The sequence below is a fragment of the Sphaerodactylus townsendi genome, linkage group LG01 (genome assembly GCF_021028975.2).
Source record: "Sphaerodactylus townsendi isolate TG3544 linkage group LG01, MPM_Stown_v2.3, whole genome shotgun sequence".
In the NCBI taxonomy this organism is placed as follows: domain Eukaryota; kingdom Metazoa; phylum Chordata; class Lepidosauria; order Squamata; family Sphaerodactylidae; genus Sphaerodactylus; species Sphaerodactylus townsendi.
In genome coordinates this window covers 123,935,572-123,962,536 of record NC_059425.1, presented here as the reverse complement: position 1 = coordinate 123,962,536, position 26,965 = coordinate 123,935,572, and the positions used below count along the sequence as shown (strand labels likewise).

At 40.8% G+C, this 26,965-nt stretch overlaps 1 protein-coding gene across 3 annotated transcripts in view; it reads left to right on the top strand.

Moving 5' to 3' along the window:
- CRYBG1 (crystallin beta-gamma domain containing 1) overlaps positions 1-26,965 on the top strand; it is a 138,017-nt gene that overhangs the window by 87,687 nt on the left and 23,365 nt on the right. For 2 of the 3 annotated variants that reach the window (XM_048493495.1, XM_048493514.1), the window contains 12 exons: positions 101-1,520; positions 1,608-1,784; positions 5,752-5,799; positions 5,906-6,024; positions 12,317-12,479; positions 14,509-14,648; positions 16,632-16,758; positions 17,515-17,550; positions 18,839-18,990; positions 21,311-21,437; positions 21,947-22,092; positions 26,587-26,713. In XM_048493495.1, the coding sequence (XP_048349452.1) occupies positions 101-1,520; positions 1,608-1,784; positions 5,752-5,799; positions 5,906-6,024; positions 12,317-12,479; positions 14,509-14,648; positions 16,632-16,758; positions 17,515-17,550; positions 18,839-18,990; positions 21,311-21,437; positions 21,947-22,092; positions 26,587-26,713 (2,782 nt within the window). The remainder of the gene's footprint in view (positions 1-100; positions 1,521-1,607; positions 1,785-5,751; positions 5,800-5,905; positions 6,025-12,316; positions 12,480-14,508; positions 14,649-16,631; positions 16,759-17,514; positions 17,551-18,838; positions 18,991-21,310; positions 21,438-21,946; positions 22,093-26,586; positions 26,714-26,965) is intronic. The other variant, XM_048493504.1, reaches the window with a different exon arrangement.

Genomic DNA, 26,965 nt, shown 5'->3' with positions numbered 1-26,965 from the left:
TGCTGTTTTAGGAGGATGGTAAAATAATGTTAGAATAAAACATCTTAGAAAAACTTTATTGACATACATTGTAAAGATATTTTTTATTTTATTTTTGCAGACCAGCTAAACCAAAGAATGTTGAATTAAATCTTAAAGCTCCTAAAAACTCAGAAGATGTAGGAAGTGAGCAAGATTCTATGGACAGAGCTGCTAAAATTAACTTCAGTATTGCCAATAAAATATCCATGTTTGAGAGCAAACAGAGCAATCATAATCCAACTGCTGAAGTCTCAACTTCAAAGAAAGGTTCTGTGTCAAATACATTTGTTGGCAGAGCAAAGCTGAAGTTTGGGAAACAGCCTGCTGAAGGTGAACAGACCACCAGAGTAACAAGTAAAGAAAACAATCACCAGAAGCCACTGCAAAATGGTGCAAAACTAAAAGCAGGCTCCTCGGAGACAAAGTTAAAAAATGAAGAAGGAGGCATTATAAATAGCAAGGAAGTTAGAAATACTGTGGGGTCTCTTTTGAATCAAAATGATAAAGGTAATAATGATGATGATCAGGTGAGTGTTTTTGTTTCTAAAAAACATGACACAGAGCTTGCAAAGGACAACTTACTACCGAAAACTACATCTTTACAGCAGATAAAAGAAACGGAAACTGCCCAAAATATCATAAACAGCAAAATGAATGCCACATCAGTATCACCTGAAAGAGGACAGAGACCTTCTGTTGATAGAAATACTTGTTCCCCTTGTAAAAATGATACAAATCTCCAGCAATCTAACTTGGTGTTAAAAAAATTAGAATTTGAAAATGTGAATTCTGAAATAGACAGTGACAACAAAAAGGCAAATACTATTTTGGAAAGCAAACAAGTATTTGAGCAAAATAGGAGTGAGCAGGAAAGCCCAAGCAGAGCTTGTAATGTCTCTAAAACAGGCAATGACGAGAGCATTTGTGATTCTCCTTCAGATATGGAAAAGTTCACTGAAACACTTAAAAATCTAGATAGCTCTATCTGTATACCTCAGAAAAAGAAAAAGACAAAACTTCCAAAATCACCTGCACCTCATTTTGCTATGCCTCCAATACATGAGGACAATTTAGAAAAAGTTTTCGATCCTAATGTATTTACAGTTGGCCTGGGAATAAAAAGGGACAGACCACTAGACCTAGCCCCGTGCATACAGCTTAAATTGCAAAGCCTAGAAACTGATGCCAAAGTCAGACCCAAACGTGCTTCTGCTGAAAACAGCCTGCTTCTACAGGCACTGACATCATCCAACAGAAGAGACCCTGCAGTTATTCTCGAAACAAGTGGGAAAGAAAACCTGGATAGTGCAGATGGTGACATTAAGAGGTCTCGACTTGAAAATAGTGCCATCTTCTCAAGCCTGCTTTCATCTAAAGACAAGGTGTTTATGCCTTCTGTAACCTCTGTAAATACTATCACAACATCATTTGCATCTCAGAAGAGCACTGATTCCACTGGGAAAACACCTTTAAGATTTGATACAGCTCAGTTATTGGAGGTAACCAAACAAACATCTGTATAAAAATCATACATTGTCTGTACTTTGAACTATAAGCATATTTTGATTTTTGATTATACAATTCAGTCTCTTCCAGATATCAAAGCTCCAAAATACTTGGAAAAATATTTACAAACTGATGATGCAAAAAAAGAAAGAATTTTGCAGTTGCCAAACTTTGGAAATACTGATACCAGTTTTTCAAGCTGGTTGCAGTCTGGCCAATATGAACCAAACATCTCCCCTGGTTTCTTAGACTTAGAGGTACTTTTAATGTATCTCGCTTTATACACGGGACTGCATGGTTTGCATGTTTGGCATGTTGAATTGATTGAAACTTGATTTGAATTTTCCTCTCTTCACTTCTGGGAAATACATTGTTTAAAAGTTGGAACTAAGAATAGCTAGATGTTGAAAGGGGATTTTGAGTTCCTAGAAGAATGGAACTTCATAAGGCACTGGTATAAATAGTTGTCAGGCATGATAATACAATCATTCGGGGCCAGTGGCCCCATACCATTCAGAAATAGGTCAGGAAGGACAGAAGGAAATACTTCCTTAGTAATTATATTAAGGAATTCACTGCCAGCAGAGGTAGTGATGGCCAGAGACATAGATAACTTGAAAAGTGGGGTGAGACGGATTCATGAAGTAGAGGTCCATCAACGGCTACTAGCCATGGTGACTAAAGGATGCTCCCACATCAGGGGTCTGCAACCCACGGCTCCAGAGCCGCATGCGGCTCTTTCAGCCTTATACTGCGGCTCCGCGTGGCCTGGAGGTCGGAGGGTAGCGTGGGCGTGTCCCTCCAGCCCTCCAGAGCAGTGCTGGGGTGAGTGAAGGGGCCAAACCGGAGGTGGCTCCATGCGAGAGGGTGCCGCTTTTCGTGTCCCCCCCCCACTCACCTCTCCTTGGAGGTCGGAGGGTAGCATGGGTGTGTTCCTCCAGAGCAGCCGCCATCCCCCCTCTGCCATCCCCGCAGCCGCCATCCCCCCTCTGCCCCACGGAACATGCGGCTGCCTGCTCAATTGGGCAGAGGGGATTTCTCTGCCTGGCACCGCTGCCTCCCGCAATGCGAGAGGCGGCAGCACCGGGCAGGCCACAGCCGCCATCCCCCCTCTGCCATCCCCGCAGCTGCTATCCCCCCTCTGCCCCACGGAGCATGCGGCTGCCTGCTCAATTGGGCAGAGGGGATTTCCCTGCCTGGCACCGCTGCCTCCCGCAATGTGAGAGGCGGCAGCACCGGGCAGGCCACAGCCGCCATCCCCCCTCTGCCCCATGGAGCAGGCAGCTACCTGCTCCATCAGGCAGAGGGGGTTTCCCTGCTTGGCCCCTCCCAGCGCTGGAAGGAAAGGTGAGTGGAGGGGCCGAACCGGAGGAGGCACCATGAGGAGCCACCCCTCTGGCTTGGTAGACCTTCGGGGCCATGGAAAATGGGTCCAAATGGCTCTTTGGGTGGTAAAGGTTGCCGACCCCTGTCCCACATAAAAAGACATCCACTTAATACCAGGCCTGGACAACAGCATCAAGGAGGGTCTTGGCCTCTGTTTTTAGGTCCTCTGGTGCAACTATTTGGCCACTGCATGTGGGAGTAGTTGGACCACAGATGTGATCAATCAGGCTCTATTTATATTCTTAATCACAATGTAATTTTTATTTTTGAATGATATTCTAATTACATATATTTCCTTTTAGAATATTCTCTGGTATTCTGAAAACGTGTTGCATGAAAATTTTATGATTTTCTTTATCTTTTCATTCTTTCAGTCAAATGGTCACAATAATTTTGAATGTAAAATAATTTTATTTAAGTATTGCTATCCCACTTTTATTCACACTGTGACTTCAGAGCATCTCTCCCCTTCCATGTATACATATACATGTAGACATGTGTGTGTGTGTACACAAACAGAAATGGAGGTTTCATTCACAAGACCACCCAAACTCTGGTTCTTACTCTTCCTGTGCTCACCTACTTGAATTGATGATGGTGGCTCATCCTTCTTCTCTTCCACCCACCCTAGCTTCCTGCTGCACTCCCAGCTCACACAGGCTGTTTCCGTACAGCCACAGAAACGAACCTCCACTGGCATAAATTATGCCGGTGGAGGCTTGGGAACTGTTCGCACCATAGCGTGCAAGCAACCCCAACTTTCTCCCCAGCCGGAGCCACCTCTCCTTCGGTCCCCTCTTCCAGCGTCACTCTGGAGGGCTGGAGGGACATGCCCACACTACCCTCCGACCTCCAGGGGTCGGAGGGCAGCATTGGCGTGTCCCTCCAGCCCTCCAGAATGACGCTGGAAGAAGAGGTGAGTGGAGGAGAGGGGAAAAGTGGTGTCTTCCCACTGGTGCAGTTCACACCGCTCCGGCGGGAAGACACCGCTTTACAAAAACCGGCTTTAAAGCAGCGGCTTCACGGCCAGGATGGCGCTGCTGCAAACATCTCCTGTGTGAACACTTCCCCAGGGACAGCGTTTCTGCCATCCCTGGGGCGCTCTATTCCGCCCATGCGGAAAGAGCCACATTGATAAGGAGGTAACTGCAGTTCTTGTTAATCCTCCCTCTGTCAGGCACATGGTACCAGCTGCATGGTGCCAGTTGAACTGGGACTAGTTGTGCTCTGGGGAACTCACATGGATTTTTGGAAGGCACCTCATTTTCCCCCGTATTCCCCTCCCCATACCATTTCTTTCATCCTGGCAACCAGGATCACTCTATCTTTCTCTGCTTTACTGGTGGATTCCACATAGCATACAGATGTTATATTTGTTCTGTGTGGAATCCACACTTCTCTCCTTCCTGTCCACCCATCAGTCTAACTTTTATTTATTACCCATTTTAATTTATTTTTATTATTTATTTACTTAATTTTTAGTGTTTACTTTACTTCATTTGTACCCAAAGAAACTTACATCATTATCATCTCTCCTGTTTTATCCTCACAACAAACCAGTGAGATATATTAGGTTGAGAGGATGAAAATCAACTCAAAAGCTTTCACAGCAAAGTAGGGTGTCAAACCTTGGTCTCCTAGATCTTAGTCTGAAACTCTACGTACTATACCACATTGGTTTTTGTGGGTTGCTTTTGAACAGAAACCAGTATCCAGTCCTGGCTAAACAAGTCATGCAAGTCACATGGTAGCAGGTCACTTGTGGTTGCTGCGTGACCATCATGCCAGGTGAGCCCTGATGAGTCTTCCTCAAAGACCAAACTTCTCTGGAAAGGGCCCTGTCCTCTCTCCCTGGCTCTTTCTGACAGAAACCAAGGTTTGAAGCCTGGCAATGCAGTTGTGGGTGCCTATCAGTGATCACTGAGGATATTCGTTCTTAGTGGTTAAACCACCAGTGGTTTGTTTTTTTATATTAAGATTCCAGATCAGGCTCATCAAATCAAGTTTCAGTTGGAGATCATGTGAATTAAAAGCGCTGTTTTTGACACCTACTAACCTGAAAGGAAGGGCTTTTAATATTTTTAATAGCCTGATTTGTTTTAATAGTTTGGTTTGCTTTTTTGAAAGAACTAAGCTAACAGGAACACTTTAAGACAATTTGATTGCATGATTGTGTCACTGAAACTGCATGTTCTTTTAAAATCCCTGCTTCTCTGTGATTAAAACACTGGAAATTCTTGTGTATATGAAAATTGAGAGCTTTCTGTATATCCTGAGAGACCAAAGATTACTTGTGTTCAGGATATGAACCATACTCATATCTTTGGAAACCAAGCTTAGAACTAAAATTAATAATATGTAGTGAAATAAATAGAGTGAAAAAAATTACTAATAACCATTTTTTTAAAAGAGGGCATTGCAGGCCTTTTATAATGCTCTTATTTCAATTAAAAAAATCAGTTCATAACTTAGTTGCATATCTGTTTATTTAATTTGGTGGTGGCTTAAAAAAAACAGGAAAAGTCCTGGTGGTGCAGGGAGTGGAGATGGCTGCTGCCATGAAAATGGCAGAAAGAAAACCCAGACTTCACCACTCATAGTCACCCAGGCTTTGCTGATTTTTCCCCAAAAGCTTCACAACAAAACAAGTTTGCAAAAGATCAAAGAAAAACCAGTGAAATCTCAGGAATTACATGAATGCACCAGGATACTGTGGAAGGGAGGGGAGGGGAAATAATCTGCTTCCCATCAGCATTGGGAATAAATAACCCAGGTTGACAAGATCAATAAGAATATGTCTTGCTGATTAACTTATTCTTGTTTGTTCCCCGTGCTCAGGCATTTTCAGGGAAGACCCAAGTTAAGATTAATCCCAGACCAGGGAAGGTAGGATTATTTTTTTTAAAAAAAAAAAACAATGCATATCTACTTCTTTTTAGCAGTGTGCTCATTTGATTAAAACAGATTGAATTTATCTTCTTTTAACATGCAGATTGTGATATACAATAAGTCAGACCCTTCTGAGAATGCTGTTGAAGTTTTTCACGATATGCCAGATTGTACGTCTTGGGTGCTGTCCCCTGTGATTTTCGTTAAAGTTGTCAGAGGCTGGTAAGAATAAAGATAATTAAACCTTTTCATTTTGTCCTGCTGGTTGGCTACCACTTTCAGTCATGTCACATTGTATGCCCATCATATTTAATCATACTTTGTTTGCCTCTTTAGTAGGTATTTTTTCTAAATTCTCTTTGGCTCCATGCATATTTTCTGGCTTAGTTGTGCATGAATTTACTTTAAGGCATGTTTTAAACTGTTGCAGCAAGTATATTTTCTTGCCCTAGTTCATGTGGAATCTTCACTGCACTTGACTCATACTTTCTTATTTTCATACTTTGATCTTGTTCTAAAGTTCTGAAGTCACTTCTAGTTTTATTCTGCATATTTCTGCCAAATTTTATTGGTGCTTCACTTTGAAAAAGCAAATAGGAAAGCTAGATTACTCTTGCTGAATCCTGTGCATCTTTTAAAAATATCCCCTGAAACACTGATTGAAAACTTCAGGCTATTTATTTTGTTGTTTCACTTGGCAGCTACCTGTGCCTGCTAAATGAAAAGACATACTAGCCCATATTAAACACGGTGGTGGAAAATCTCCATGGTCAGATCTTCCTAGATTTTTAGAAATAAATTGCAGCCGCTTTCAGCTAGGTATAATTCTTTTACTTCTGCAAAGTTTTGACTGTTAAAGGTGGCGTACCCCTATTATTAGCTCTGGAAGTGTATTCCATCCTTCCATTCCATTAAGATTGGAAAAGGTTAGTAAATTTGTGTGGTCATAAAAATTTGTTGTCCAGTGTAAACGAGTTTAGTACCAATGCAGAAGGGCATGTCTGCAGTTGCCTTATCTTAACTAAAAGTTAGATGCCTTCACAAAGGACAGGTTTGTAGTATATATAGATGTAATATATATGTACAATTCTTTGTACCAATAAATTATATGTACATTTTTAACCTATTATTTATAAAATCTGTAATCCTTTGCAAGGTGCTCAATGGGATGTATGAGAATTAAGGTAAAAACATCACAATTGTATGTTTTAAACTAATACTGGTTGCTGATGTTGTTGATTCTGGAAGCTTCTTTTTATAAAGTTTGAGTTGCTATTATTCAGTAGATGGTGACATGGTGTAAATTTGAGCAACTAATAACTCACTACTCAGCTTGGCATTTCAGCATGGAGTTTTAATTGCTTGGTTTGTCCCATCATAATAAGATGTTTCATGTGTTTTGTTCACTAGATGCTTTCCATATCAAACTTCCAAAACCAAAATGAATTTTCACTATTCAGATTTTTAAGTTAAACAGATGTTGATTGCTTTGTGACTTTGTGCTTCTGCTTGTCATAAATGTATATAGAGCACACGCCTACACCTTTCACAGGAGCAAAACCTTCACATTCACTCATTCAATGATCTTCCCATTCCTCTTCAGGCCTGTACACTGGCGTAATGCCCATTGGGCAAGGTGGGCAGCTGCCCAGGGCATCACCTTGTGGGGGGCATCAAAATGCTGGGTTCATTTTTGGGTATTTTTAGTGGTTTTCTGTTTTTGGCCTGCAGGGGGCGCAGTTTTTAGGCTAGCGGCACCAAATTCTCAGCATATCATCAGGAGACTGTCCTTATGCTACTCCCCAGGTTTGGTTCAAGGAGTCCAAAGTTATGGACTCCCAAAGGGGGTGCCCCATCCCCCATTGTTTCCAATGGGAGCTAATAGGAGATGGGGGCTACAGTTTTGAGGGTCCATAACTTTGCCCCCCCTGAACCAAACTGCACCAAACTTGGGGGATATCATTAGGGCAGTCTCCTGATGAGACCCTGAAAGTTTTGAGACTGTGCCATCAGAAATGTGCCCCCCACAGTCTGCAACCCCCCATTGACAGCAATGCAGAAAACTCAATGCAGAAGATTCTTGGGCAAATTTCTAGGATGTTCCTGCAGGGGGTACATTTTTGGACGTATCGGCACCAAAATTTCAGTGTATCATCTGGAGATGATGGCACCCCCCAAGTTTGGTGCAGTTTGGTTCAGGGGGGGCAAAGTTATGGACCCTCAAAACTGTAGCCCCCATCTCCTATTAGCTCCCATTGGAAACAATGGGGGATGGGGCACCCCCTTTGGGAGTCCATAACTTTGGACTCCTTGAACCAAACCTGGGGAGTAGCATAAGGACAGTCTCCTGATGATATGCTGAAATTCTGGTGCTGATATGTCTAAAAATGCACCCCCTGCAGGCACCAATGTCCTGTTGCAACAAAAATTTGGTCGTGGTGGAGTGGCCGCCCATGGGGGGGGGGCATCCAACTCAGGTTTTGCCCAGGGCTATAGTTTGCCCAGGGCTGCCTCGTTACGCCCCTGGGCCTGTAGCATATAACATACTTAGGCTTCATCGGTTGGCAGTACATTTAAGGCATGGAAGGAATGGGATGGTTGGATAACTATGGAAGGCATGGGTGCTTCTGACGTTTAAGAGTGCAGAAATGAATTTCAGTATGTTTGGTAGTGATATTAATGGGCTTAGTGACTCTACTGAGGATTGTACTGTGAAATCCTTAGGTAGAACAACTTTGAAGATTCCATCTGTGCATGCATACCTATATGCAAATAGTTACTAGGAAAGTCATTGGGGAAGGACTGTTCCCACAGTTATTAGGGACCTCGCTTAATTTAAAGATGACGGCTGTAGTTTACACAGGATCTGGCATCCTAGGTGCAATAGTATTTTGCTAAAAAAAACCCTTTTCTTGCACTTGGCTTTGCTTTCTCCTTGTTCCCGCTTTGCTAAAAACCTCTCATTTTGCACCAGCATTTTACTGTTGCTTCTTCTTTACCAAACGTCATCACCTATGAACATGCCTCTGACTACCTGTATTTTTTGGCTCTCTGACTTGCGAATCAGATTTGGGTCTCTTCTGCTTTGCTATTAACCTGTATATTTCCAGTTTTAGCTTCTGAGTTCATATCTCAGAATTACTTTCAGACTTCTTTTTTTATCTCCAGCCTGACTACTGTCTTGATCTCCATTCTGACTTTGATCTATTGAAACTGCCATCATTCTCTCTTACTGCAAGTCTTTACTAGATCCTATCTTTTAGTGGCTGTTGTCACAGGTGAGGTTCAGTCATACTTCTTTGGGCAAAACTGGGATGCAGGCTACACTAATATATCCATTAATCATCTTCTCTGTGAGTTTGTTCGTTGTGAATTAAGTTATGTGGTTAATGCTGATTCATAAGTGTTTATGTACCATAATGAATAATATTGTAGAATTGAGTGTTGTTGTCCACAGTATATTGTTTCAAAATTGAATGCCCAACCTCTGTGTACCACAAGTAAATGCCCCACTTCTCATAACACTGTAGCTCAAGGCAAGAAAACAGGGATTTAAAAAAAACTTCCTGTTTTTGTATCCCTGTTGGTTGAGATCATTAGTGAAGCTCCTACTCTGTATTTGAAGCAAAATTGGTAGGGAAAATTCTAGGGAAAGGAAATGCTCTGCTTTAGAGACTCAATTTTTAAAATAACTCTGTCAGAGTTTTTCTTCTGGTACAGGGACAATGAAGTTTTTGGTATTCAGTGAAGACAGTTCATTTTTATCTAGGCTTTTCTTAAGGAGGTATTTACAATGGCCAGTGTTTCCTTCGTTCTTGTCTCAATAATGAAAAAATTCATATATAACTGAATTAATGTGCTATCAGTTAATCCTTTTTTGGTGCAACCAACTGGCTTAAAAATAACACTAACAGTAGAAGAAACATTGGGACCCTTGGCAAAACAGCTTGTGAAGAAATCATAAAAAAAACATTTGAAGCAAAGGTTCTTGTTCCTATTTCAAAATCAGAGTGCCTGTCTACACCAAGCACATTGGGATACATAGTGTGTTAACAGCAAGGGAGCCTGCTCAATAAAGGCAACATATATTTAGCTGTAACAGACAAATGCAATAACAGCTAAATACAAAATGAGATAAAGTTTCAATTGCCGTCTGAGGGCAGGATCACCCTTGGCTGGAGTGTTTGACCCAATAACCACACTACACTCTTGGCTGGGATAAATATTTGGCCATAGCCATCACTTTGTTATACAATCAGAAGTGTGAGGCGCAGCATGGGATTTGATCTGTTCTGTGATATGGCCTTCGGAGCTCCAGCAGGCAGTCGGCCTCTTTCTGGAGCTATGTTTTGCCGTGAAGCTCCGCTGGGTGGTTGGCCTCTTGCGAGAGCATCCCATTGACTTAATGCTCAGCTGGGCGGTCAACCTCTTGCCGTAGCATTCCTCATCAGGAGGGGAGGGGTAGCTCCCTAGCTCCCCCCCTTCGGAACTTTTAGATCAATACCCATGTGCCAAACCACCAAGAGAGCAGGGGGCCAGCCCCCTGTTACCGCCAAATGCTTCCTACACTCCCAGACATTCCAGTAATGCTGCCTGAACATTGTGAAGCCATAGGTCCATCCTATTTCTGATAAGTGAACTCCATCCCCCCCGGTATAGTGCCTCATTCCAGAAGGAGATGCCCGTATGAGGGATGCTCCTGCCGCCCGTCACACACAAAACGTGACACCATCCGGCATGTCTTCTTCCTGGTGAATTCTACCCGCCACTCGCATCTCTTTAGGAGATGCAACCAGAAGATTGTGGCGCCCGGCAGGAGCAGTGGGATCGCTTCAATGCCCGCCAGCATGGCGTGCAGCAGCCATACTCATTTCGTTGCAGGCAGGTCATTCTCGCCTAACTGGATCACCATGGCATGTGGTGTGCCACGGACCTGTCGGGTGTCCCTGAGTTGCCGCAGCAGCGATGCCCAGAGCATGCCTCTGATGCCCACCCAATGTACTTGAGCGTATGGCTGTAGCTCCAGGGACTCACCCCATCCTGAGGATGCAGTGTATTGCGAGGCCCAGTGAATGATGCTGTGGCTCACAATCCAGATTTCCCAGCCCTGGATGGAATGAGAAACAAGACAACTCATTGGTCAGGAAAAGGCCGTTTGTATCCTCTATACGTGGCCCAACTTCACCTGCCCAGTTACTGGATCTTTGCTGGAAGCCCCAGTGCCTTCTTAGGGACCACCCCAGGGGGAGACCCGAAGGTTGGGGGGGGCTCCAGGAACAACCCGCCAAACCACCCCATGGCCTGTTCCTTTTCAATCTTGGCCGCCATCATATAGGGAAGGTCCCTAGCTGACTTCAAGTTTCCACTGTCCAACGCCACCCGTGGACCAGAGTATGGAAGGCGGAAACCGTGGAGAAAGCCCTCCTGCAACTACTTGGCTGCCTGTCTGTCAGGGTATGTTGATAGCCAGGGGAGCATGGCAGGCAGCCTGACTGACATGGTGGCAAGACACGCCCAGGCCCCCAACATGGCAGTGTTACTTGGCCGAGGTGGTAGTTCCTGACCCACCGCTCCCCTTTGCCCCGGGGGTGGCTGCGGGTTGGGAGTGGCGAAAGGGCTGGTTCGCTTTTCCCCTTTGGCAGGTGGTGCGGGCATGCCGCCCATTGCCCAACTCACAGGCGTACTCGTATTTGCACCTGGGGCGGTGACATTTTTCCTGGTTATACTCCCAGCAGACCAGGTACCCAGAGCCCCCTTTCCCACCCCCGGACCATTTCTCGCGGGCCTGACTCGGTTTCTTGGCGAAGGCCTGCACATGTAGGGTCCAGGCGCGCTGGTAAATTGCATCCCAGTGCACGTCGTCCGAGTGAGAGGTGGACCGCCAGAAGGTCTCATCATATTCAATGGCAACTGCAGCAGCAGCCCCTTTGTTTTATTTATTTATTTTATCTTCTTCTTTTGTTAGCAGTTTTCCTACCTGGCAGTTTAGTTTTTCTTTTTCTTTTCTTTATCTGTTTGACGGGTGGGAGGCATGCTTTTGCTAAGACTCCTCCCTCCTTTTTTACTTCTGTTGTGGGGAGGGAGGATTAGAAGGAGGATAATATTTAGTTAAGTTTTTGACCTCTCCGCTTATGGAGTTATTGCCTTGTAATAGTTAAAAATATCTGTGTTGCTGAGTTCTGCATTTGCTTCAGACTTTTTTTTCTGATTTCTTCTCCAGATCAACAAGAGGCACACTATGATTAACTGAGCCTTACTAATATATTTTTATTATACTATATAGCTCAATGACAGTATTGTTAGAGTTTTAAAAGTAATACTTAGCTGGCTTTATAAGAAATATATAGCAACCATTTTTGTAAAAATGATTAAATGATAAAGCATGCGGTTTTCATCTGTTTATTTTGTGTGTAAGATTGACGCAAATATTTAAACCAAAAAGAAACTTTCATATAAGCTAATTGGCACTTTAGAAGGACAGCTCAACATTTTCCATTTGTGTGTCTTTTTGTAGCTGGATTCTATATGAGAAACCAAACTTTGAAGGGCCTTCTATTCCACTGGAGGAAGGAGAGTTAGAACTTACAAATATTTGGGGTGAACAACCATCTGACGACAAAGATGAATGCAAATCTTCTGAGCCTGCAGTGATTGGTTCTATCAGGCATGTAGTGAAGGCAAGTAAGAACTTGACTATGTTGTCGCTTACTGAAGCTCAAACTTGAGTTGCACCACCATTCTTATGTCTTTCTTTGCTTTTCAAAATGCTGCTGAATTATAAGTGAATTCTGCACCTCTACAATGCTGTGGGCTGTGCTGCCCAAATCATGGCAGAGGTTAGATGGGAGGGTGAAAGTTTGACTTGTTTCCTTCTGTTACTCTTTCATATATATTATTGCATGTTTCCATAATACTATGAGCAGCTTATGGTGAAAGATGGCTCTTTCCATGTTGCCATCACTGCATAGGTTGGTTGCATGCATTCATTATGCAGTAATATGGGAAACACAAGGATAAGCCATAAATTGTGAGGCGGTTTGATGGACACAATTTTAACTAATGATTACTAGAACTATTTCTCTTCTGTGGAAATATTTGTCCCATAATGTGAATTAGATGCACATAAATTGTGGCAACTACACAAATTAACAGAACCGTACAGTATTTTGCAGTTTAGCAGATTGTACATCAATTGAACTAACTTTTGCTCATCATTAAAGTGAGCTTCAGTCCAGTTAAGGAACACCATGCATATAAGCAAGTTCCTAGAGCCAGTGTGGTGTAGTGGTTAAGAGCAGATACTCTCTAATCTGGGGAAGCAGGTTTGATTCCCTGCTCTGCCACTTGAGTTGTCGAGGCTTATCTGGTGAACTAGATTAGCTTGGCATACAGCTGGTGACCTTGGGCGAGTCGCAGTTCTTCGGAGCTCTCTCAGCCCCACTTACCTCACAGGGTGTTTGTTGTGAGGGGTTAAGGGAAAGGAGATTGTAAGCCCCTTTGAGTCTCCCTTTGAGGAGAGAAAGGGGGAATATAAATCCAAACTCCTCCTCCTCCTCCTCTTCTTCTTCTTCTTCTTCTTCTTCTTCTTCTTCTTCTTCTTCTTCTTCTTCTTCTACTACTACTACTACTACTACTACTACTACTACTACTACTACTACTACTACTACTACTATACATTCCTTGCCAGAAGAATAATTGCAGATCTAAACTGTAAAACATTTAGGTGCACATCTGAAAGTTTGTTTGAATGAAGATGAGTCCATCCTATACTTCCTTAATTTGAAAGGGATGCAAGTTCTAGTTTGTGTTTAAATGCATCCAGAAACTCTGAAACAAATAAACATCCCAGAATTTCTAAGCAACATTGAATACATGGAAGAAAAGTTAGAATGTGCTATTGTTTTCAGATTTGTATAGAACAGACATACTATCTTTCACCTAATATACTAAGAGGGTACTGCTGTGCACATTGAAATCTGAATTTTCACAATTGTATTGAGTTGTGGAAGTAGGATTTATTTACTATAGATGTGTTAGGCAAGAAGAAGTGCCATAAGGCTTCAGATTTTTAAACAAAAGACTCTGTTGTACGAATTAGACCAATGCCTAATTATAAAGAGGAAAATACTCAGGGCCTGGAATAAGGCATGCTTACACAGATTAAAAAAGTTAAGATCTTTTGAATAAGCATCTGAAAAGAGAATTGTGTATTTTTGATCCAAAGCTAGGATTAGTTTTAAAGAAACCATGGTGGTGGAAAGTGCCATCAAATACAGCCAATTTATAGAGACCCGATGGGAGTTTCAGACAAGAGACATCCAGAGATCTTAGGCTTCCTTGGTGGTTGCCTATCCAAATGCTAACTAGGGTTGACCCTTCTAAGCTTTTGAGATCCAACAAGATCGGGTTAGCCAGGGCCATCAGGTCAGGGAAATAGGATGTAGATTGGGTTATATGAGATTAGAAACAAATACTTTGCATGCAAATTACCCAAGCTCCTCCCTCACCCCAGTATATATGGTCCTATGTCTGATCCCAGTTAATTTCAACTGGTAAAAAATTAAAACGTGACATGACCTGTTATTGAAGAGAGCAACTATCAGTTAAGACTGGCAAGAGTAGGCCAGATAGACCATTATTCTTATTCAGCATAAATTCCATCTCACTCTGAAACACTGTTGAGATTTGTCTTTATGATTTTTCCAGGATTATAGATTATGTCGAATTGACCTATTTACAGAACCAGGAGGATTAGGTATGGTAAAGTCATACTTTGATGATGCTGAAGAAACACGAATAATTGGTGCTACAGAGAAGACTCGTTCTATTCAAGTGTATTGGGGCATGTAAGTACATGAGTAGGAAAAGGTAAAATAATATTAACAGTATCTGTCAAATGTCAAAGTTCTGAAATAGATATGCTTATACATAAAATATTCCTTCAGTGAGTGTTCACTTAACTAAAAGTGATGCTCATTTAAAACATAATTAATCTGTCAGTCCTTGGTCAATCAGGATTAAGTTTAATATTCAAGTACTTAATATGTAGCAATTAAGGTTTGACAGACAGTGGGTTGGATTCTGCGATCTCTCAACTGAAAGTGCTGACAGTTCTGGATCCTTACTGGGTTCCCCTTCCCCATGTTTCTTTTGATCCCATTTGTTATTTTCTATTTAGTATGTTTAACATCTTTAAAAACTATTTACTATGTAGAAGTTTAAACATTTTTAAACTGCTACTGTTTTATTACTTTAGTGCTGGTTTTCATCAGTTCTCCTAGAGTTTTCTTTAACTATTCTGCCTTGTGGCTGAAAGATGGAATATAAATGAATAAAATAAATAATGTTGGAGATAGTTGATTAGAAGAAAAATGTGTTTTGAAATTATTATGCACTGATTTTTGTAGGGTAACGAGATAGACTACACTTTGCAAATGTACTTCAGATAAACACCAGTGTTCAGATGAACCACCATGTTCTGGCATTGTAGTAACTTGATAACTAATATTCCTATAGTACATCTCTGCCTTGGAGGCACTAACCAAACAGAGCTCAGTGATCAAACAGTATGTCCTTTTGTTCCTTTAGTAGGTAAGAATTCCAGGAATATGTATGGCCACAGGCAGGAGGATCAAAACAAAATTACTTAGGAAAAGGGAGATAAGTAATTATAAGGGAAAGTGATCAAAGGATTCAATTACATAGATTCAGATAGCTGCAGAGTAAAATTAATAACACTTCTTATTACTTTTGTGTGGGTAAGGAATGCTTTAAAACAAACAACCACATGGAATCGAAGTTGCTGCCAATTTACCCAAAAGCAACTGGCTGAAAAGCAGTTGGTTGAATTTCTAATTTCTGTTTTAAGTCCCTGTGGGTATCACTTTTGAAAGAAAAGCAAGGTAACAGTCTTTTAGAGAACAACTCATATCAGTATTTGATGGAGTCAGGAGTGTATTTATTCCATTAACCTAGTTGTCTGGATGGTGGCTTACGCACTATAATTGATGAAACTGTTAGCATGATTTGCAGTGTGTGATCAAAAAAATTGACGTACACTATTATTAATCTGTCAACACATCTGCAGCAGAAGATTGGTGGCACAATAACTTCCACCTATTTTTTAAAAATGTCATCATTGGGTTTGTAATTAGAGCTGACTTTTACTAATGCTGATTAGTAACAGAATACAAGTAACAGTAAGTAGAGGACAAAGCCATCCATATGTACTGTCAGTGTCTGAAATTAGATGAATGTTTACTACTTATCAAAATAAAATTGGCTGCATTCACTGGTAATGCCAATTTTGTCTCCATATACACTCAGGTAATAGGGCCTAATAACATCAGTTAAACCACCTTGGGCTCATTCACTGGATCATCTTCCAATATGATATTTATTAGCCAAACTCTCCCCTACATAGGTTTGTTTTTTGGTGTAGCATGGTGTAGTGGTTAAGAGCGGAGAACTGGGTTTAATTCCCCATTCCTCCACTTAAAGTCTGCTGAGTGACCTTGGGCTAGTCACAGATTTCTCAGAATCTCAGCCCTACATATCTCACAAGGTGCCTGGTGTGGGGAAAGGAAGGGAAGGAGTTTATAAGCCACTTTGAGCCTCCTAATAGTTCAAAAAAGCAGGGAATAAATCGAAACTCTTCTTTGTCGAACCCTCCTCAATAACATGAATTTAAAGTGAGCATTCACTCATAGCATATGAACAAATGGGACCATGAACATTTATGCTGAAAGGAAGTGTTGTTGGTATTTGCAATCCTTCTGGAATTGATGGCATCATACTCCCATGAAAACTTATTTATTTTTCATTTGTAGATGGCTACTTTATGAAGAATCTGGTTTCCAGGGAATCCCTTTGATGTTGGAACCAGGAGAATATCCTGATCTATCTTTCTGGGGAAAGAAAGAAGCATATATTAGGTCCATGAGGCCCTTGAAAATGGTAATAATACAATTCGAAAAATCTATATTGGGGATTGCAATAGTGATATTATTGGCTGTTGTGTGTTTTCCAGGCTATGTGGCCATGGTCAGGTAATTTTTGCTCCTAACCTTTTGCCTGCATCTTTGGCCAGCATCTTCAAAGATATGCCACAGTGAGATGTACCACAGAGTAAAATACATCTCGCCATAACATACCTCTGAAGGTGCCAGCCACAGATGAGGGCAAATCATTAAGAGCAAAAACTGTCAGATCACAGCCACATAGCCCAGAATGCTCACAAAAGCCAGTTGATTTTAGCTGTGGAAGCCTTTGACAGTACAGTGATGTAATCACTGTATTTTAATGATGAACTACTATAAAACCCTTGCAATTAATCCCTATTCAGAGTTGTATCCTTCTAAGCTAAGTGTCTTCAATAGAACGAGAAAGGTGTAACTCTGCTTAGAATCACATTAGTAAAGACTTAACATAACCAAATGCAATTTATAAAGTATTGAGTATTTTCAAACATATATTGGAGTTTATTCAGCCATACTCAAAGCAAAAAAGTTACACAAAAAATACAACTTTAAATAATTTTGAATTAAAACAAAGAATTTCCATATTTTTTCAACAGCTTCCTAATTTTTAATTTTGGACTACTGGAAGTGTTTAGAATAGTTACCTTTGCATCATGCCAGTAGCTTGCTAAACAAAAAATGAAGTTAAACTGAAGTAATCTTTCAATAATCTTTTCCCTCCTAATTTTTGTAGGGTGGACGCAAGGTTGAACATCCAGAAAACCCCAAGGTAAAACATTAATAATTCTCTTTAATCAGTATGCAACACGATAAACATGTCCTGTATCTATACATGATAGTGCTGTCCTATGGTTTCCCACTGCTGCAAGATGAAAATTTCCAATGGTATTGGCAATCCATGCTGTTAAACATGTATTTCTGCTCTTCATATTTGATACATGGATCCCCACCAAACATCTCTCCCAACATTAGGTGGCTGTTTATTGATACTACATATTGATGACCTAGTTAAAATTTGTAATATACGGTAGGACTTTTCTAGAGCTAATACTATTGAACTCAGGTGAACTAGAATGTGTGCTTAAATATGTGCTGGTATATATGCTTAAGAAGTTAAGAGCTCATGTATCTAATCTGGAGGAACTGGGTTTGATTCCCCACTCTGCCGCCTGAGCTGTGGAGGCTTATCTGGGGAATTCAGATTAGCCTGTACACTCCCACACATGCCAGCTGGGTGACCTTGGGCGAGTCACAGCTCTTCTGAGCTCTCTCAGCCCCACCCACCTCACAGGGTGTTTGTTGTGAGGGGGGAAGGGCAAGGAGATTGTAAGCCCCTTTGAGTCTCCTGCAGGAGAGAAAGGGGGGATATAAATCCAAACTGTTCTTCTCTTCTTCTAAAGTTCCACATTCTTTTCAAGGTTTGTAGAACATGACTTTGCTGCCCAATAACACACACAAACTCATCTTAGCAACCTGGTAGTCTCTGGTTTAAAGCTCATTTCACCCATGAACTCACCAGTAGCTCAGTTTACATGAACTAACTTGGACATGTTTGCTTTCCCCCTTGCTTTTCCTCTTGCTCACTCCAAATCTGGAGTTCCTGTTTTTTGGCAAATCAGAGTTTACCATTGAATCCAATTCAGACACTGTGGTTCATGCTTATATCACAAATTAGATTTGGAAACTACAGTCTCATAGTAATTTCTATTTCTGATGAGAGGGAGGGGGGAAAGCTAAAATCATAGTTTTTCTGTAGAAGGGAATGAATCAGAGCATTTATTTATTTTATTTATTTATTGGATTTATATCCCGCCCAATCCCTGAAGGGCTCTGTGAGGAGGAAGGTGCATGAGCTAGACTGGCTTGTTGATATAATGTTTCAGTTGAATCACTCGATATCTTACATATTTCTGTTCTCCAAATCAGTCCCCAATATACGTTCTAATTATTTTTTTTTAATCTGATGGGCTTGGTGTAAGTAATTGAGATAAGGCATGTGAACACGATATAAATTTATATAAGGCAGTATTATTGCTATTATCTCTATTTTGCTAAAGGTCATTGTTTATGAGAAGCCTTTCTTTGAAGGAAATCACATAGAACTTGATACAGAATTAGCAGCTCTTCCCAAGGAAGAAAATCAAGAAGGGTCACAGATGAAAAAACTACCACTCACGTCTGTAGGATCCATGAAAGTGACAGGAGGCATGTAAGTATTAGAAAAAATATTGGAATTCCTACTGAGAGCTATTGCACTATGGTAACTACAAGACAGCATGGTGGATCAGGAGGTCAACTGGTTTGATCATACAAGTAGCATGTACCTGCCATGAAGAGTCATAACTGATCCCCAGTTACTGTTCATGAAGTTCAAACAAGAAAGTTCAGTATAAGAGATGTATTGTGAGCCTCACATTGCAGTGAACTTCATGGTACACCTACTGATTTCCATATTGTGTGAAACAGCCATTATATTTCTGTGGTGTAGACCTTTGTGATGAAGAATCATTCATTTCTTCATGACATAAAAATTAAACATTTTTATGACAAGCTTTACTATTGGTTCAGTTCACATAGTTTTGTTGACATTAAAGGATCAGGACTTGAGATCATAAGATTTTTCCTTCTGTCTTCACATGATTCATTGATCTCTTCTTGTTTTGGGCAAGTACAAACTGGTATGCCGCCCTAAGTTAAGCAGAGGAGTTTAACTCTGGAGCAAGAGCTAATACTAGTTTTTTGGTTTAAACATAATGATAACTGTGGAGGAATGAATACTCAAGCCATATTTCCTTAGGTCAGTGGTTCTCAACCTTCCTAATGCCATGACCCTTTAATATAGTTCCTCATGTTGTGGTGACCCCCAACCATAAAATTGGTATATATAAAATATAAAAAGACCGTTTTCCGATGGTCTTAGGCAACCCCTGTGAAAGGGTCGTTCGACCCCCAAAGGGGTCGCAACCCACAGGTTGAGAACCACTGCCTTAGGTCCTGAGAGGCTGGGGAATCCTCATGGCCATCTCTGCTCAGCTATGCCACTTCTTTCCCTTACTGTCAGAGGTGCCTCATGTCAACACCAGAAAATTTCAGAGAGAGTCTTCTGCTGGACAGAGTTGCCCCTCTAGCTCAGTGCCTTTTTGCTGCATCTCCTGCTTTGCTTATACTAGCTAGCATGGGGACAATTAATCAAACCTCTGCAATTCAGAACTATTATGCTCAAGGGAAGGTGAGCTCACAAACTGCCCCTCCCTTTTAACATTCTTTGCATACCAAATAGGTGTGGTGTGTTTATAGAGATCAGGCTTCAAATATTCAAAATAAGTTCAATTAACACATAGTACACATGGTCGGTCTGTTCAAGCATTGGGCTAAATAAGGATACAAAGAAGAGATGAAAACATGCAGTCCTGTAAACCTTAAGCTCTATGTTTATCTTAAATTATTTTTAATTCGAGTAGACTGGTAAATCTTGGCCCTGACCTGGATGGCTCAGGCTAGCCGCTAGCCTGATCTCATCAGACCTCAGAAGGGTCAATCCTAAGTAGAACAAACTACCGGCTAATACTTTATGGTAGACTACCAAGGAAGTCCAGCTTTATTATTCAGAAGCAGGCCATGGCTGACCACCTTTGTTAGTTATTTGAAACCCTCTGGGGTTGCCATAAGTTGGCTGTGAGTTGGCAGCACTTTCCACCACTAGTAAATCTTAAAGTTGCAGTATTTTAAAAGTCCATCATTATTAAGATCTCAGAGTTGGGACTTCTGCCCATTGTATCTCACTTTGTGGACAAGATACAGTCCCTAAATAAAGGTTTTGTTCTTCATATTTTGTGCCTATCCAAGGAAGACAGCAAGGAGAAGAGAACATCAGAGATCTTCTTCCTCATGTCCTGAGAATTTGTAAACTCCCCTTGGGAGTCTGTCCCATTCTGGGTTTCTTCAGTAACTTTTTATTCATACTTGAGCCAGATCCATCTCCATAGTTATGAGCTGGAGTGCTCTGAGATGGGGAAACTACACTCAGCTGCTGCAGTTTTCTCCCTTTGCTGTAGCTTCCTCACTTCAGTGAGGAGTCCTCTTCATAGGAGCCACCTTGTATGTTTGCAGTCACTTGAGCACTCCTTTTCTCATTAGGAGGAACAGACAGACAAGTCACATAAGGTGATTGAGTCTCAATGCAGGTGCGGGTGATAGCCTCAACACACGCATACACACACATCTCACAATCCTTAGCCATTCAGAAGATCAAGCCCAATACAGGCAAGGACAGAGTTGTGGTTGGGACAAGTTCTCCATTCTGCTGCTGAAATCTAAGCTGCAGTATTACAGTTGCTGCAGCGTTTAAATCTCTCCAGTTGAAATAATTGATAATGTCTTTTATTTCATTTGCACTTTCATGATAAGTTATTTCATTTGTTATCTTTATTTTTATTTTTTCTGTTAAGGCAGCAAGTTTACAAGTTCTGTCAAAGTTTCATCATCATTCAGTTCATTTTTCCTTTTTTAATTTTTAAAATTCATTTTAGCTGGATTGCTTATGAGAAGCCTGGGTTTACTGGGCATCAGTATTTGCTGGAAGAAGGAGAGTACTGGGAATGGAAGGACTGGGGTGGTTATGATGAACAGGTGCAATCACTACGGCCTGCTCTAGGGGTAAGTTTAGAAAAAAATACTACTTTCTGTATTTTCCTTCTACCTTTTTTGTTTTGCTGTTGTATCTCACCCTCATGTTTCACCTAGAGACCTACACAATATTTGCAAAGGCAAAGGAGAAGATAAGCTGTCCAAAATCATTTCCCCCTATTATTGTCCTCCTGCTGCATACTTATATCATAGTTCTTTAATTGGTTGTAAACCCAAAGCAGGAAATGTGTATGCAGGGTGAGTGAGCGAGAGAGAGAGAGAGAGAGAGAGAGAGAGAGAGAGAGAGAGAGAGAGAGAGAGAGAGAGAGAGAGTTGGAGGCTAGCACCTTTTTTAAAGTAAGATTTATTTCTGTACTTTGGGAGTTTCTCCTGGTAGTTGAGGTACCCTTCAGCTTTATTTTTTTGTTTTGGCACATGGCACCCTCTAATATGGGGGATGATGCTCTTAATAGATTGCATGCAAAGTCATTCTGTGTTTACTATGTCTTGATTGTTTTTTGTTGGTTTTCTTTCCATAGAGATTGCCTCAGCCGCACATGATAATGTACACTGAAAAAGATTTTGGGATTAAAGGTTCCAGTATAAATGTGTTAGGAATTATCTCCAATTTAAAGGATACTGGTTATGGACTGAGGACACAGTCCATACATGTTTTAAGTGGAGTGTAAGTCACTGACGAGCTTTATTTTTATTTTAAAGGTTAATTTTGGTGTATGAATAAATATAAGAAGTATATATAAAAGCAGCTCTCCGAGGCCAGGGATAGCAGACTCCCCTGCCCTGTCGGCCTGGCCCGGCCCTGCCCCGCCCCGCCCCCCACTGTCTGGGGTCCCAGCCAGCAGCTGGCAGCCCCTTCCTCTCTCTCCTCCGAGCAGAGGTGTAGCTAGGGAAAATGGAGCTCGGTGCAAAATCTGAGTTTTTTTGGGGGGGGGCACCGTTCCATGGGTGGTTGCTGTGATGCTGGAATCCAACCCCAGACACCATCACTTTCAATGGTGTTTAAACTAGGGAGCCCAAATTCTCCTTTCAAATCAACCTTAAAGGGAGAATATGAGGTCCTCAGTTGAAACATTGAAAGTGATGCTGTTATGGGGTGGATTCTCCCCCAACATGAAACTGCATCATTGTCAATGTTTAAACTGGGGGCCTCAGATTCTCCCTTTAAATCCATGCAGAAGGGGGTGGATTTAAAAAGAGAATCTGGGGGAATTTGGGAGGTGCCTGCTGTCAGGGGTGCAATTGTTAAGCTAGAAGCACCAAAATTTCAGAGTATCTTTAGGAGACTCTCCTGATGATACCACCCAAGTTAGGTGAAATTTTGTTCAGAGGGTCCAAAGTTATGGACCCTCAAAAGTGTAGCCCCCATCTCCTATTAGCTCCCACTGAAAACAATGGGGGATGGGGCACCCCCTTTGGGAGTCCATAGCTTTGTACCCCCTGGACCAAACTTCACCAAACCTGGGTGATGTTAGTAGGAGACTCTCCTGATGATACCACCCAAGTATGGTGAAGTTTGGTTCAGGGGGGTCAAAGTTATGGACCCTCAAATGTGTAGCTCCCATCTCCTATTAGCTTCCATTGGAAACAATAGAAGATGGGGCACCCGCTTTGGGAGACCATAACTTTGGACCCCCTAAACCAAACTTCACCAAACCTGGCTGATATCAGCAAGAGAGTCTCCTGGAGATACCCTGAAGATTTGGTGTTTCTAGCCTAGAAATTGCTCCTCCTGCAGGTCAAAAACAGAAATAACACTGGAAAAATACAAAAAACCCACAAACAGGGGGCGGAGCTTCGGACATGTAATGGGGGGTTGAATCCGAGAACTCCCCCCTTACCTACGTCCTTGTTTAGGAGTCTTTTGCAGTTGATGGCAAGGAGTCAGGGGCGGGACACCATTCCCAGTGGTGGTTTGTGGCCATCTCCACCAGGGTACTGGCCAGAAGAGGAGAAGGCCACACAGACCTGCAGTTTGGGGCCCATCACCACCCCATCCTCCCCTTTAGATGACAGGTGCTGCCAAGGCTGTACCCTTTCCCCAGCAGCAGCCGCATAATTGTGACTAATTGTGACTCTGTTACTGTTTTGAACTAAATGCTTTGATTTATGACTTTATTCTCCATTGTGTTAAGCTTTGAGAAAGTATACATTGCTTCCTTGATAGAACGTGTAAAAGCAGAGACTGTTGCGGTGTGTTCCAGGTTTTGCTGTACTGTGGTACTATAAAACAGTACACTGTTCACCTGCTGTAGTTCTACTCTGAGCTCCAGTAAAAGAAATGGCAATCTACAAAGATTTTCTTTTATGTTCATAAAGAAGCTTTACATGCTCATAAAGAAGGAGATTAGTTTTGGTTGTTAGGTGAAAAGACCCTTATTATAAACTTTTAGTTGTATGTTTTCTTTGTCAAATATGGAAGAGCCTTGTAGTTCAATATCAAAGTTAGAGGTATCTCAGATTTGCTGTCCATTGTCAACATGCTTGTGATATGAATAGATATTGGTCATTATATCAGAGATACTATTTTAATTACATACAAGCCCGACTAGTTTAGAGGTGAATTAAGAGGCAGAATGACCCATTTCTTAAGAGGCTGTCTAGACAGTGCTGGAAGACAGGTGCTGATCAAGGAAAATAAAAGACAGCCTAGCATGCATAATATCTGCAAAGTACAAATCCCTCATTCTTATCATTACCATAGATTGTGTCTGTGTACTCCTGTGCATGTTTAATCAGAAGTAAGCATTTTATTTGGTGGTGCTTATTTCCAGGAAAGAGTTGCTAAGATTGCAGCTTAAGGAATGCTCATTTGCTGGAATTATTTATGTCTTTGACCTTGTCTTCTGTTTAATCCAATAATTAATTGCTGAGCAAAATAATAACTTCTCTTAGTAAGGGTAATGAACTTGGCTAATATAAGTTGTCCAGTGGACTTTCTCAGCTTATTATTACTTTCCCAAAGCCACTTTATGTATCACAGTATTGTTTCTCACCTGCAAGACTCCCTTGAAATAAAAAAAATCATATTTGATACTATTAACTAGCACTGTCATATTATAAATATTTAATTTTGTTTAATATCACAGTTGCCAGTTCTTTAGCTGATTGTTATGGGCCTTTCATTACAACTTGAGCCACATTGAGAGGCCTAGAAAGTTGTAATGTATCAGCATAGTATTCATGCGGATCCCAGCAAGGCTGCCTTCTGAATCGGACAGATGTTGACTTTGTTGATTTGAAGATGTTTTAAGTGCCATGTTAATGTTTTCGAAATGGTGCTTAGGGTGCCAATTACCACCCTTGGTTTGTGCCATTATCACTGAAGCTCAGTTGGTGGTGGTGGTAGTGTTGTTGTTGTTGTTGTTGTTGTAGATTTCACAGCTGCCAGATCGTTAGCTGGTTGTTGCATTACAATTCGAGCCTCACCCAGAGGCCTAGGAAGTTGTAATGTATCAGCGTAATATTCGTGCGGATCCCAGCAGGGCTGCCTTCTGAATTTGACAGATGTTAATTTTGTCAATTCAAAGATGTTTCAAGTGCTGCCCTAGTAGTAATAATTATTATTATTATTTAATATCACAGTTGTCAGTTCTTTAGCTGGTTGTTGGCCTTTCATTACAATTTGAACCTCACCCAAAGGTAATGTATTGGTGTAATATTTGTGCAGATTCCAGCAGGACTGCTTTCTGAATCTGACAGATGTTGACTGTCGATTTGGAGGTGTTTGAAGTGCTGCCATAGTGTTTTTGGAATGGCGCCCAGGGTTCTGATTACCACTGGGATGACCTCAGCTGGTTTGTGCCATAGTCGGTGAATCTCAGTTTTCAAATCATGGTATTTAGTGACCTTCTGCAGTTATTTTTCAATGACCCTGCTGTTACCAGGTACCACTGTGTCAGCGATGATCACTTTATTGTCCTCAATTACTGTAATGTCCAGTTATACAAATAAAATTCATTATCTCCTTCAGCATATATTTTACTGTAAATATTTTAGTTGAAAGCAGACACAAATACCTAGGTAATACTGTAAAGATTAATTTCTTCCATAAAACTTTCAGCATATGTCTGAGTTTTTCTTACTTTTTCTTCTTTATTTTGTGAATCTCCTTCCAATATTCATAAATTTCTCTGGACCCTCACACATAAGAATGCATATGCACTAGAATATTTTGCTATATTGAGCGAAAACTCCAATGTAAATGTAAATTTTTATTTTTAAAACTGTTAGTGTATAATTATAAACATGGTCTGTTTTCTGTGGGACTTTCTGATCAACATGTTGTTCATGCTGTTCTTCTGTCACTTTGACTAAGCAATTTACAAGGCAATTTTGATGTATTCCTATGCTTCAAATGATTACTGAACAGAGTCAAAATGAAATTGTTTAAACAGACATGAGTCAGAATCAGAGAAAATGGTAAACTTATAAAGAATAATGCATCAGTGGGAAACTGTACAAAGTTCCATGATGGCTCATAGATACCATTTCTTATCTCAAGTATTTAAGCCCCAGTGTAGCAGGTAAAATGAGTCACTTTCTGAGTGTTGTTTATCTAGTTCTCTCTGGGACAGAGCAAAGTAAAATCTTGCTATTCAGAACAGAAATATTTCATAAAATATATTTAAAATGCTGGTTTCATATTTAATGTGAAGAAAAAAAATTAAAATTTCTTAAAGTGAGCAGTAACTGTTACAGTGCAAGAAGAGCAAAGTGTAACCAAATAGCTTCACTCATGAAGTATGGAATGATCATAGCTACTTTATCACTGAAGAGCTATATTCAGCAAAATCTGAGGCACGAGTATCTAAAAAAGTGGACTCAGGAAAATTACTTTTTGAGTATGAAAACTATTATGTTCATATCACAATGTGATAGTTTGACATTGTTGATTTTGTCATTAACTTGCTTACTATCTGCCAGCATTTTGAAGAAGACATACAAATATCCATTTCAGTAATATTAACATTAATAAAGTGCTGGTTCTGTTTAAAAATTCATTGAGTTTGTTGTATATCAATCAGTTCTCTATAACATTTAGAACTAAATGCTGATAAATGTATTTTAATAATATACATTAAATAATTGGTGAAATAAAAATGAGAATGTTGTAAATCATGACTATTCATTAAAATAATATTCTGGGTTTATTTTCCAGGTGGGTGGCTTATGAAAATCCTGACTTCACAGGAGAGCAGTACATACTTGATAAAGGAATGTACCCCAACTATGAGACTTGGGGTGGTAGGAATTGTAAAATATCTTCAGTTCAACCTATAGTTTTGGTAAGAAGGCCTTTTGTATGGTTATACTTCTCCCCCCCCCCCCCAAGTTTGATTAACAATTTATCTTACCAACCATTTCTATGTCAAATTTCTTTCTTATTTTAATCTATTCTTTCCTTCTAACTTTTACTCTATTTTCTCTTTCCTTTTCTTCTCTTTGCTCCTTTCTCTTTTATTTTTAGGTTTGATATGGTTGCACTATTGTTTGTATTTTGTTAAATTGTATTTTGTTAAATAAAGACTTTTAAAAAA